General features: G+C 42.6%; 1 protein-coding gene across 7 annotated transcripts in view; it reads right to left on the bottom strand.

The window, feature by feature from the left end:
* Nucleotides 1-13714, bottom strand: part of LOC135558570 (cyclic AMP-dependent transcription factor ATF-6 alpha-like) — a 50015-nt gene that overhangs the window by 22762 nt on the left and 13539 nt on the right. For all 7 annotated transcript variants that reach the window (XM_064992460.1, XM_064992462.1, XM_064992464.1 and 4 more), the window contains 4 exons: nucleotides 5923-6108; nucleotides 5286-5377; nucleotides 3594-3770; nucleotides 787-852 (listed from right to left, as the gene is read on the bottom strand). In XM_064992460.1, coding sequence (XP_064848532.1) covers nucleotides 787-852; nucleotides 3594-3770; nucleotides 5286-5377; nucleotides 5923-6108 — 521 coding nt within the window. The remainder of the gene's footprint in view (nucleotides 1-786; nucleotides 853-3593; nucleotides 3771-5285; nucleotides 5378-5922; nucleotides 6109-13714) is intronic.

Here is a 13714-nt window from a genome sequence, read left to right as displayed (position 1 = left end):
GAGTGAACTTGGTAGCCATATTGTATTTTATTATGACGGAATTATAAAACTTTTGATTTTCAGGGATTTTTCTATGTAAAAGCTGTTGAAGACTGCTGCTGGCTTTCATACAGTATGAACCTCATCCAACCTCATGGGTGGAGCTAAAGTGTGGGCAATCAGTTTTCATACTGAGCACCATCCATCTTGTCAGTCAACTGTGACGGCGTCAAAACGACTGGTGAAGACTTTGGTTTGATGAGTGGTCCACGTGGATCACATTAGAGTCTACTTGACAATGAGGAGGACAAAGTCTTGCTCTTCAGAGAGTACTGAGTGGACTCATTGATACTCAATTGAGGTAGCTATCACCGTGACTTCAATATGGAATTCAAATTCTGAAATCGATGTACACAAGTCTTACCTAACCGGATGTTCAAATATTGCTTTCATACTGGTAATATAGACAAGAAGGCTGGACGATTGAGGCTAAGTACAGATGTAAGATCTTAATTTGACCTATATTGTCACAGCAAAATATTCCTGCAGCAACTGGATTTGAACGTTTAGTCCATAATGTTAATTAAACGGTGGTGAGGCTATTAGCTGGCCAAAAGTAGGCTACATGAAAAGTACAATACTGATAATATAACCGTGGGTTTTCAGTGAATATGTCAATCGCGAAGCTCACACTAAAAATTCTCAGCAAAAAAAAAAAAGTGTGATCAAATTAAGATCCTACAGTTGTCAAACCGAATGATCTGCTGGTAGAAGGCTACTGATCAGATTGACTTGGTTAGTACTGACCGGAGGGACTTGGTCCTGGAGACAGGAGAGTGGGAAGCCATCTCCTCTGGAGCATAGTCCTCCCACCTAGAGCACAGATAGATGGGGGGGGGGGAGAAAAAGATAACAGAAACAAAGGGGTAGATTGAGAGAGAGACAGGAAGCGAGGGAGACATTAATCATCAACAACACATTCCCCTCCCCTCTGATCTCGTTGTGATTCAGCAGCTGATATGCTACAGGACCATACTGCAGTATGTTGTGGGTTTTCCTTGTGGTCTATAGACCTTAATGCATTAACCGGAATACCAGTCACTTACTCTGGACGTCCCAGGTGTTCATCAGTTCTAAACGAGCATCTGGAACAAAAACTGTGCAGATGACTCAATAGACAAAACAACTTGATGAATGAAGTCATAAATTAAAGAACGAGTTGAGTTGATGAATGATGTTGTCACGCCTCTCCCTCCCTGGCGCTCGAGGGCGCCAGGCTTCCCAGCGTTACACACGCCTGCTCCCGCTCTCCCTCTCTGGCGCTCGAGGGCGCCAGGCTGCCCAGCGTTACACACGCCTGCTTCCGCACTCCCTCCCTGGCGCTCAAGGGCGCCAGGCTGCCCAGCGTTACACACTCCTGCCACCATCATTACGCACACCTGCTTCCCTTGTCACACGCATCAGCGATTCATTGGACTCACCTGGACTCAATCACCTGCTTTCATGACCTCCCCTATATCTGTCTGTTCCCGAGGTTGTTCCCCGACTTCAGCATATTGTCATGTCGTTTGTTCCCCGTTCTGACACTGTTCCTGTTCTGTCACTTGTCCGTTCATTAAATGTGTACTACCTGTACCTGCTGCTCATCTCCAGCATCGGTTCTTACAGATGTCACAATTAAAAGGTGTTGAGTTTATGAACAAAGTCATAAATAAAGGGGTTGAGTTGATGAATAATGCCATACATTAAAGAAGGGGTTGAGTTGATTAATGATGTCAAACTAAACGGTTTGAGTTAATAAGTCTTACGGAGTTCTGCTCAGTCAGCTGCAACAATAACCAGCAGAGCCAGTGGGATCTTCACACACACAAACGCAGGTAGGCACAGACATACACAGCAGGAGCAGAGAGTTTGGACTGGATTTCTCCTGGGAATAGTTAGATCAATGGTCTGTTCCTGAAATCTGTGTGGAACATCCACGTGTCCAGATGAGCCCTGGGCTCCAGATCAGAACAATAGGGTGGAGAAAGGGCATTAACATGGCCCATAAGCCAAAAAGGAGGAGTCCACACACATTGTGCTGGTGAACATATACTTTGATGATATTCAGTATTGTGTTCTATAGCCTGGGCCCAGATGACTAAGCTATAGGTTACATAATGCTCAACTCCTTAAGTGGTCTCTCTCAGTGGGAGACTATGTAACCTTCTCCAAGCCTTCCAGTTAGACTACTGCTGTACTACCACAAGGTATTTGTAGTGAAGTTATGTAGTACTTTGTAGCAGAGATCTGGACACATGGGGACAACTGGTGGTGAGCCAGGAGTTTATAAAGTGTCTGTCAATCTGGATATGAATAGATTGTTTGCAGGAGTGACATACAGGAGGACTCATCCACGGCACAGTGCATGCTTCCTGCAAACCTGTCTGTCATCTCTTAAGGCCTCTGTTGTGTGCTTTGTATCACTCAGGCCAAAATAAATACTCAACTATAGGACTTGTACACAGCAAGGTCATAGTCTTTGACTGAGTGAGATACAGATGTAGGATCTTAATTTCATCACTATTTTGTTTTTAAGAATTAAATGCAAACTTGTAGATTTGCCCCAACAAAAAAATGTATTAACCCCTACAAAAATGTCCATAAATTATAATCCATATAATAATTCACATTTCCTGTTGATGCAGGATTGTTTTTCTGCTGTTGCAAACTGTCTCAAATTAAGATCCTACAGCTGCACACACAACACGAGTATAACTAGTGCTGAAATTATACACTGATGTTAAAGAGGAAACTTGCGAGACAACATTAGTTTGCCAAGTTGGTTCAAATTAAACTGGCCACTAAAAAGAGACGCCACAAGTAATACTATTATATTGTGCTCTGCTTGCAAAGCTCCTATTAAACACAGTGATTTTTCACCACAGAATAATGAGTCTAAATAAGGTAAATATAGGAGTCCTGTGTAAGCTATTGGCTAGCCCCGGCACATTTACATGGATGTTGAATTACTGTAATATTGATGAATGTGCACTGTCCCCTCTAAATAAATAAAATGGATGTAAATATTATCACCAAGATAAAATGAGCAATCTTTCCTTTCCAACAAAGAAAACAGGGCTGGAAATAGATGCTTAGTCAAACTGAAACGACCGGCCAATTCCTCTACAGTTCTGGTTCCCTGGACAGAATGAAGTTCTCTTGGATGGATCCTATTCTCCTCCAGAAGCCAACACTTGAGGGTACCCACTTTCTTTAATTCAGTTTTTTTGTCCTTCTTAAAAAACAAAATATTCTTCCTGGTTTGTGAGCATTTTGCAAAGTCAAAGATGTGACTTTAAAGCCTATCAATCCAAGCCTGTGCCTAACTCTAATGCACCCGATGTGTAAATAGACTTGTTAATTAGAAGTCAGTGAGCGATTTAGCAGAAACCATTGGATCTCCTTGTTACATAGCGCTGCACCAAAGCAAGTAGGCCCCCCCCCACCCTCTCTCTCTCTCTCCCTCCCTCCCTCAGTCAGTCCGTCTGTCCGTGTGTGCATACAGTACACAGCATTATATGTATATTGGGCCAGAAACTCGAGAACCCTCATGTTCTTGTTGTGGTAATTACCTGTCCTTGGATTGGTGGGATTGTGGGTACTGGGCGTCCATCGGCTCCAATGGGGACTGGGGGGCTGGTGTTTCCTCCCCTCTCCTCTGTTGGTCTGGGGAGAAGCTGAGCAGATGTCGGCTGCTTTGTGGCGTCCCCGTGGACAGACTGGAGCTGCTGGGCTCTGACTCCCACACACTGAGACCAGAGGGACAGGGTCTTCAGTCACACAAGCCAGGCCAAACACGGCAAGAACAACATGGACTAACACACACATGTTCAAGAACATTAGAGCATTTCCCTTTGAGGACCGAATCGTTCTGCAGTGAATCAGTCACACACAAACACGCATTCACATACAATGGTGGCTAAAGCCATTACAAAGATCAAAAAAAAGTTTCCAATTTCACAAATTCATGGTAGTGTTTAATTTGTTATAAATCCATAAAGGCTCTTCAAATCATTTTCTCAAAAAGTTAAAACGTTTTATCAAAAAGGTCAAAATGCACACAAGCTTGAAACAAGCAAGACGGGTGATGAAGACAAGAAGAAGAGTGATCACAACAACAGGTCAGGAAGTAGAGGATTGGGCATTGTGGCCAGAATACAGACTTAAAACCACACAGAGACTTCACCTGGCTTAGGAGAGACATGACTTACATCCATTGTGTGTGAACAAAATCAAAGATTTTAATTTACGCTCTAGGCTAAATTTTAAATACTTTATCTGAATCCACAAATCACATTACATCAAGGAATGATTCAAACATTTCAAAGTTATTGGATACAAGGGCACTTTAGGATATAAAAAGTACCTTCTACACCCAGCTAGGCTGCCCATAACTGCTGAAACAGAGCAGTAATTTGCCAGTTCATTTGCCTTAGTCTTAGACCGTCCTGCAATCTGAAGGCCACATACCATAAGCCTATGTATACACACAGACACACACAAGCATATACACACACATGTACGCACACTTGCACACGCACACACACACACATATACATACAGAAGAGGATAATAAACTTGTGTCCTCCTACTCGAGCCAAAACAATACGAGACCCAGTAAGATTTGGCAGAGGTACTCAACAGAACAATGCCAAAGAGTGGTCAAAATCTTGTGCAGTAGCATCAGATGAAAACACACCCCATACCAATGCCTTTTTCTAAATGCCTGGAAATGAATCCAAACGTGTGAGTGACAAAAGATGAACCCAGCAGGACCTTAATAATTGAAAAAACATTTCATATTGACTTGAGCTATGACTGGAAACATTAGCGAAAGTTCAAGTTCCCTGGCCAGGGTTAATTGAATCCTCTCAAAGGAACATGTCCAATCGGAACAGAGTGATAGAATACATTTGGAGTCTATAAATAAGCACGTATGTGCAGCTGATCTCCAGGTTTAATTTCCGAACCGGCCGGCGTGAAAGGGAAGCAACGCTCCCCCATTCCTAGTTCTGAAATTCTGGGAAGCCTGAGCGTATGGAAAACTCAAGCGAGCCCTTCTCCTCTCCCGACTCTCAGCCAACTTTCCGAAGCCTTCCCCCGTGAGAAAAAAAGGCTTGGATTTGGCCCTTTTTCTGAGACATTGGGAGAAAACACGTAATTTATACAGCATGTTAGTGAATTATCGGGCTCTGGACATGGCAAAGAGATGACTGACTGGCTGACATAAAAGCCCCCCATTGACAGACAGACAAAATGCTCACCTCGGGGGACCAGTGTTGAGCACGAAGAACACCAGGATGACCATGAGACACACAGCCCGTCTCTTTGGAGCAGTCACCTTCAGCACAGTGTTCTGTGAAGAAAAGTGCAGAAGAATTACCTGACTGGATCAGTACAAGCTCTGAACTTGCAACTGTATCAAATCATCCCAGATCAGTGATTATTGCACATCAAAGCAGCGAGAAATAGAAATGGATGTGTTCTACAGATGTAGGATCTTAATTTGAACCAGTTTGCTACAGCAGGAAAATAAAGCTGCAGCAACAGAAAATGTGAATTATTATGTGGATTAAGATTAAATGGACATTTTTATAGGGGTCGATATATTTTTTGTAAGGGAAAGTGGAAATTACACACTTCAGAAGCCTTTTTAAACCTCAAATACACTACAAGTTTAGGAAAGTTCTCCTGCAATAGGGTGATCAAATTAAGAACCCACATCTGTATGAGTGGGTGATCTGGTGTCTGAAGTCAGTGCATATGTGAAAGCAGTGGAATGGAACCCTCACTTAAACCTATAAATTCGTGTCAGATCAGTCATTGCTTCAGGAAGCGAGGAAGTAAGGATACGTTTGGAAAGTATTCACACACGGGCCCTGTGTGTCAATCCCGGCTCACCTCAGTGAGCAGTCCGTCCAGCTGGGTTCTGAGGGATCCGTTTTCCACGAGCAGCCTCTGGTTCTCACACAGCGCCCCCCTGAGACGGGCCTCCAGGGCCTGCAGCGCCTCCTTCCTCCTCAGCCTAGACAGCGTGGCCGACTCACGGTTCTTCACCATCCTTTGCCGCCGCCGCTCCACACACACCTGGACAGGTGGAAAGGGAGGGATTGATCAAATAATGTGACTGACATGGTCATACAGAGATGCTTTTATGGGAAAGTTCAAAGTTCATACATATTTCAGCATGGATGTATGAGAAAATCAAAACGCATACCACCATGTTGTTGCAAATACCACGCATCAGCTGACTACTCCTACTCAGAATACATTAACAATTCAAAATGGATGTCCACAACACAGGAGAGCTTGAGGATTATATAATAAGAGTAAATTGGCCTTGGCATGCAGATGATGTTGGCTGTAGGTTTACAAAACCAATCTGTTGACGTCAGTGACACCAGACATAAGCCATACCCGGCAGTAACACCTTTTGGTCGCCATCTTGTCTGCCCAGACAGTGCACCTGCAGTACGCAGCTCTAAGCTACTTGTTTGTCTAACAGCACATGTATTTAGTCACTTACTCCCTCAGTCACACCCAAGAGGTGCAGCTGCTGAAAAAGATGGAAAAACTGACGCAGAATCAATTACAAGCTGATAATGACTCCAGCATGTTTCTGCAGAACAGACGCCACACACACACACTGCCTTTTTCCATCTCTGAGTTGGAGCTGGAATAGTGGTGGGATTATTTAATGATTATATATTCAATGATAGCCATACATGGAGGGAGAGAGAGAGGGCATTATCAGAGTGAACTAAATTACCAAAAGAGGAAGGTTCTTGCAATGTTTTAGGTAATAAAATAAATAACTTTATGAGTAACAATGCACATTTAAAACAGCATCAGTTCCATCTCATTTGTATAAAGCAGACAGCATTTGATTATGTCAATCCAGACCCATATATAGAGATGTATTCTATATCTAGACGAAGTCTCCACCTACTGGGCAAAAACTGGTTGAATCAATGTTGTGTCCACGTCCGTTCAATCCAAAAAATCAATGTGATGATGTTGAATCAACATAAGGGCATTTAGTCTTTTTTTGACCAAACCTTTAACCTAAATTCAATGACATGTTGATTATATTATATTATATTAATATATATATATATATTAATATATATATATATATATTAATATATATATATATATATATATATTCATTTTTGTATTCACGTTAGTTCACAACTCGACCAAATGTATATCAAAACTAGACATTGACCATTCATAACACTGCCTAGCAGTAGACTAACATACATTCTGTTGTCCTCCAATGCACTCAGACTAGTATTTCTACCACTGAGCCATAGACCACAGGAGAACCCTGCTAAAGTCTACTGCTCCAGCTCTTTCACTGCTTTCTCTAACATATCTGATAGCGTGGCTTTTGGAGCTATGCAAATTCAGACTACACTGTTTAATTTGGCCTCCGTAGAAACAGATTCGTTTCGTGGGGGGGGGTCCTGAGAAATCAAAAGGAGCATGTCTGGTTACCCAATGCTCGGGGAGTGAGGGATACACGTCCTGCAAGGGGAAAGTCAACCCTGCCATTAAGCAACCACTGTATAGTCAACAGAACAAACCACCCCTCCTCCACAATGGTAGACAGAGTCAGCAATCTGGCACTTCACTGGCTCTGGTGTAAACTGAGAGTACGGGGAGCCTGAATAAGAGGCTGAAAATGAGTTTGATATGAAGCTATATGAATCGGCATATGAGTCTCTACTCTCTAGAGATTTAGATTTCAGCTGTTGACTGCAGGTTTATTGATGTTGAACTCGGATTGGGCGGTGGGGTGGAAAAGTCAGCAGTTTTTGTGCAGTGAGATAACATAAGGCTTGCACAACCATCAAATTATTGTTTTACGGTGGAGAACTTGCCGTTGCAATGTTTATACAGTGCCTTTGTTTACAAACGCATGCACGCACACTTCTTAATCTGAGAATTGGCATCTACAGCACCTGAGAGGGATGTCTACCTGGTAGTCCTAAAGAATAGGTTTTAACAGTACCCAAAACCATTCAGGGATTTTATTTGATCACAGGAAAACGCTACTGACCCCTCAGCCTCCAGTATTTATGCTGCAGTAGTTTGTGTCGGGGGGCTAGGGTCAGTCTGTTATATCTGGAGTATTTCTCCTGTCTTATCCGGTGTCCTGTGTGAATTTAAGTATGCTCTCTCTAATTCTCTCTCTCTCTCTTTGAGGAACTGAGCCCTAGGACCATGCCTTAGGACTACCTGTCATGATGACTACTTGCTGTCCCCAGTCCACCTGGCCGTGCTGCTGCTCCAACTGTTCTGCCTGCGGCTATGGAACCCTGACCTGTTCACCGGACGTGCTACCTGTCCCAGACCTGCTGTTTAACTCTCTAGAGTCAGCAGGAGCGGTAGAGATACTCTGAATGATCGGCTATGAAAAGCCAACTGACATTTACTCCTGAGGTGCTGACTTGTTGCACCCTCAGCAACTACTGTGATTATTATTATTTAACCATGCTGGTCATTTATGAATATTTGAACTTCTTGGCCATGTTCTGTTGTAATCTCCACCTGGCACAGCCAGAAGAGGACTGGCCACCCCTCATAGCCTGGTTCCTATCTAGGTTTCTTTCTAGGTTTACTGTACATTCGGGAAGTATTCAGACCCCTTGAATTTTCCACATTTTGTTCAGTTACAGCTTGTTCTTTTCTCAATCTACACCCCATAATGACATAGTAAAACAGTTTTTTTTGTAAATGTATTACAAATAAAAAACATAAATACCTTATTTACATAAGTATTCAGACCCTTTGCTATGAGACTCAAAATGAAGGTCAGGTGAATCCTGTTTCCATTGATCAAGTTGTAGAAACATCTCAAGCATGATTGGAGTCCACTTGTGGTGAATTCAACTGATTTGACATGATTTGGAAAGGCACACACCTGTCTATATAAAGGTCCCACAGTTGACAGTGCATGTCAGAGCAAAAACCAAGCCACGAGGTCAAAGGATAGTCTGTAGAGCTCAAGCACAGAATTGTGTCAAGGCACAGATCTGGGGAAGGGTACCAAAACATTTCTGCAGCATTGAAGGTCCCCAAGAACACAGTGGCCTCCATCATTCTTAATTGGAAGAAGTTTGGAACCACTAAGACTCTTCCAAGAGCTGGCCACCCATCCAAACTGAGTGATCGGGGGAGAAGGGCCTTTGTCAGGGAGGTGCCCAAGAACCCGATGGTCACTGACAGAGCTCCTCTGTGGAGATGGGAGAACCTTCCAGAGGGACAACCATCTCTGCAGCACTCTACCATTCAGGCCTTTATAGTAGAGTGGCCACATGGAAGCCACTCTTTAGTAAACGGCACATGACAGCCTGCTTGGAGCTTGCTAAAGGACTCTGACTTAAAGGACTCTTTGCCAAAGGACTCTCAGAAAATGAGAAACGCGATTCTCTGGTCTGATGAAATCAAGATTGAACTCTTTGGCCTGAATGCCAAGCATCCTATCTGGAGGAAACCTGGTACCATTCCTACGGTGAAGCATGGTGGTGGCAGCATCATGCTGTGGGGATGTTTTTCAGTGGCAGGGACTGGGAGACTAGTCAGGATCGAGGGAAAGATGAACCGAGCATCGCTGCAAAAGATCCTTGATGAAAACCTGCTCCAGAGTGCTCAGGACCTCAGACCTCAGTAGCTTCATACCCAAGAAGACTCAAGGCAGTATTTGCTGCCAAAGTTGCTTCAAAGTACATGTGATATTTCAGTGTTTTACTTTTAATAAATTTGCAAAAAAATCTAAAACCTGTTTGCTTTGTCATTATTGGGTATTGTGTATAGATTGATGAGGGACATTTAATCCATTTTAGAATGATGCTGTAATGTAACAAAATGTAGAAAAGGTCAAGGGGTCTGAATACTTTCCGAATGCACTGTAAACTGTATTTTTTCAAAGACAGTGAATTATATTCCAAATCCAACAAAGGTTCTCAAGCCTTCTCCACCACCATGAGCCATACAAATGATCTATTCCGACTGTACTTGTCTGTTTGTTTTTCGGTGCAGCTAAGCCAGTGATACAACTACTGTACATCACAACAGGGAACATGGATTCGGTCAGTGAGAGGTGATGTCACAGGTTTGATGTGTAAGATCTGCTGAGATAAAGGGTTTCATGGAAAACATCCAATAGACAATTACATTTTGATAAGTTAGCAGACGCTCATATCCAGAGGTTAGCATTTTTCGTAATGAATCTTGTTCGAGGCAGGTCTGTAAAGTGGTCACTAGCTAGCACAGCCACAAAATCATACCATCTGATTTTAACCCTAACCACACTGCTAACTCTAATGCCTAAACCCAATCTTAAATTAAATATTTTTTACAATATACACAATTTTGACTTTGTAGCTGGTATATATAGTTGAAGTTGGAAGTTTACATACCCCTAGCCAAATACATTTAAACTCCTTTTTTCACAATTCCTGACATTTATCCTGACATTTAAAAATTCCCTGTCTTAGGTCAGGTAGGATCACCACTTTATTTTAAGAATGTGAAATGTCAGAATAATAGTAGAGAGAATGATTTATTTTGACTTTTATTTCTTTCATCACATTCCCAGTGGGTCACAAGTTTACATACATTCAATTAGAATTTGGTAGCATGGTCTTTAAATTGATTAACTTGGATCAAACGTTTTGGATAGCCTTCCACAAGCTTCTCACAATAAGTTGCGTGAGAGAAAAGAGTCACAAAAAGCAGAAATAGAGTTCAAATTATTATTACAGTTCCTAGAAACATGTCAAACGATGTATAGAATCAATCTTTAGGATGTTTTCAACATAAATCTTCAATAATGGTCCAACAGGAGAATTCCTATGTCTTTAGAATTGCAATGGAACACAGGTCGCTCTCACGTGTGCGCGCGTGATCAGCTCATGGCACTCTGGCAGGCCTCTGGCTGAATCAGCTCTCATTCGCCCCCCACTTCACAGTAGAAGTGGCAGTGTAGCCTAGTGGTTAGAGCGTTGGACTAGTAACCGCAAGGTTGTGAGTTCAAACCCCTGAGCTGACAAGGTACAAATCTGTCGTTCTGTCCCTGAACATTCAGTTAACCCACTGTTCCCAGGCCGTCATTGAAAATAAGTATTTGTTCTTAACTGACTTGCCTGGTAAAATAAAAAATAAAAAAGAAGCCTCAAACAAGGTTCCAAAGACTGTTGACATCTAGTGGAAGCCTTAGGAAGTGCAATATGACTCCATAGACACTATATTCGATAGGCAATGAGTTGAAAAACTACAAACCTCAGATTTCCCACTGCCTGGTTGGATTTTTCTCAGGTTTTCACCTGCCATATGAGTGATGTTATACTCACAGACATCATTCAAACAGTTTTAGAAACGTCAGTGTTTTCTATCCAATACTACGAATAATATGCATATATTTAGCTTCTGGGCCAGAGTAGCAGGAAGCTTTTTATCCAAACGTGAAATTGCTGCCCTCTATCCCAAACAGGTTAAATTGTTTAACTTGGGTCAAACGTTTTGGATAGCCTTCCACAAGCTTCCCACAATAAGTTGGGTGAGTTTTTGCCCATTCCTCCTGAGAGCTGGTGTAACTGAGTTAGGTTTGTAGGCCTCCTTGCTCGCACATGCTTTTTCAGTTCTGCCCACAAATGTTCTATGGGATTGAGGTCAGTGCTTTGTGATGGCCACTCCAATACCTTGACTTTGTTGTCCTTAAGCCATTTTGCCACACTTTTGGAAGTATGCTTGGGGTCATTGTCCATTTGGAAGACCCATTTGCGACCAAGCTTCCTGACTGATGTCTTGAGATGTTGCTTCAATATATCCACATACTTTACCCTTCCTCATGATGCCATCTATTTTATGAAGTGCACCAGTCCCTCCTGCAGCAATGCACCCCACAACATGATGCTGCCACCCCCGTGCTTCATGGTTGGGATGGTGTTCCATCGGCTTGCAAGCCTCCCCCTTTTTCCTCCAAACATAACAATGGTCATTATGGCCAAACAGTTCCATTTTTGTTTCATCAGACCAGAGGACATTTCTCCAAAAAGTACGATCTTTGTCCCCATGTGCAGTTGCAAACAGTAGTCTGTTTTTTTATGGCGGTTTTGGAGCAGTGGCTTCTTCCTTGCTGAGCGGCCTTTCAGGTTACGTCGATATGGGACTCGTTTTACTGTGGATATAGATACTTTTGTACCTGTTTCCTCCAGAATCTTCACAAAGTCCTTTGCTGTTTTATTGGGATTGATTTGCACTTTTCGCACGAAAGTAAGTTCATCTCTAGGAGACGGAATGTTTCTCCTTCCTGAGCGGTATGACGGCTGCGTCGTCCCATGGTGTTTATACTTGCGCACTATTGTTTGTACAGATGAATGTGGAACCTTCATCCTTGGGAGCAATTTCCAAATGCCTGAACCAGACTTCACCTTCAATTGACTCAAATTATGTCAATAAGCCTATCAGAAGCTTCTAAAGCCATGACATCATTTTCTGGAATTTTCCAAGCTATCTAAAGGCACAGTCAATTTAGTGTATGTAAACTTCTGACCCACTGGAATTGTGATACAGTGAATTATAAGTGAACCAATCTGTCTGTAAACAATTGTTGGAAAAATTACTTGTGTCATGCCTAAAGTAGATGTCCTAACCGACTTGCCAAAACTATAGTTTGTTAACAACAAATTTGTGGAGTGGTTGAATTTTGAGTTTTAATGACACCAACCTAAGTGTATGTAAACTTCCGAATTCAACTGTATCTATAGGGAAATCGCTCAATTATTCCTCCAGGACAAGACTCATGATCCTAAACCTGCTCGACATACAGTCAGACTGCATAATGGAGTTCTTCAAAAGAATCACCGTTCAGTAGCTGTTACCAGTCTACAACAAACGATTGGTAAGAGTCCACCAGAATTGAAAGTGGTAAAACTACATTGGTCCTACATAGATTTAGCATCGCAAACTGCCTAATCTGGCAGGCAGGGGTAATCAGTCTGGTATTTACGAGGCTAAAATAGCTCTGAATAGCTCTAAAACTATGCCATGCGGTCATGTGTGATAGCATAAGTAACAGAAAAAGGCAGTGAAAGTCTGTGATAGCACTGATATATTCACAGCCTAAGGGGTGTTATTAGGTACGAGGCGAAGCCAGAAGCCACTGTCATGTTTTACCAGTGATGTCCACGATTGTTTTATCTCCCCTTTGGTTTGACAGAAAGATAAATCACCCATCATCCTATGGGCCTCCTCCGCCCTTGGGAACAGACAGATAGGACTTTCAAAAGACCCATTCAGACACTATGCCCTGCTAAGGTTCCCACGGGGGTTAAAGGTCAAACATAATTCATTACCAGCCAGATGTCAGTCCCCTGGGACTGGACAAGGAAGACTATGACCTCTTCTCCCTGGCCTGATGGTTGGTCCGTTATCGTAAACAAACAACTTCCTCACATATGCAGATGCACATCCACACACAAGCCATCCTTGTCTCCTAGAAAGGTGACAAGCCACATGACACAGCAAAATGCTTATCTTTCAAAGAAACTTCCCAGCACTAAATTCTTGCCATCACACAGTAATGAAGCTTTGGAGACAGCTAATGCTTCTAACACAGAGACTCAAAGAAGGTCTGGAATCAAACAGAATATTTTGGGGGGTGGTTTGCTCACAGCTCTTTTTG

The sequence above is a fragment of the Oncorhynchus masou genome, chromosome 17, assembly GCF_036934945.1.
Source record: "Oncorhynchus masou masou isolate Uvic2021 chromosome 17, UVic_Omas_1.1, whole genome shotgun sequence".
Lineage (NCBI taxonomy): Eukaryota > Metazoa > Chordata > Actinopteri > Salmoniformes > Salmonidae > Oncorhynchus > Oncorhynchus masou.
The sequence above is the reverse complement of the archived record's forward strand: the minus strand, read 5'-3'. Positions and strand labels throughout refer to the sequence as shown.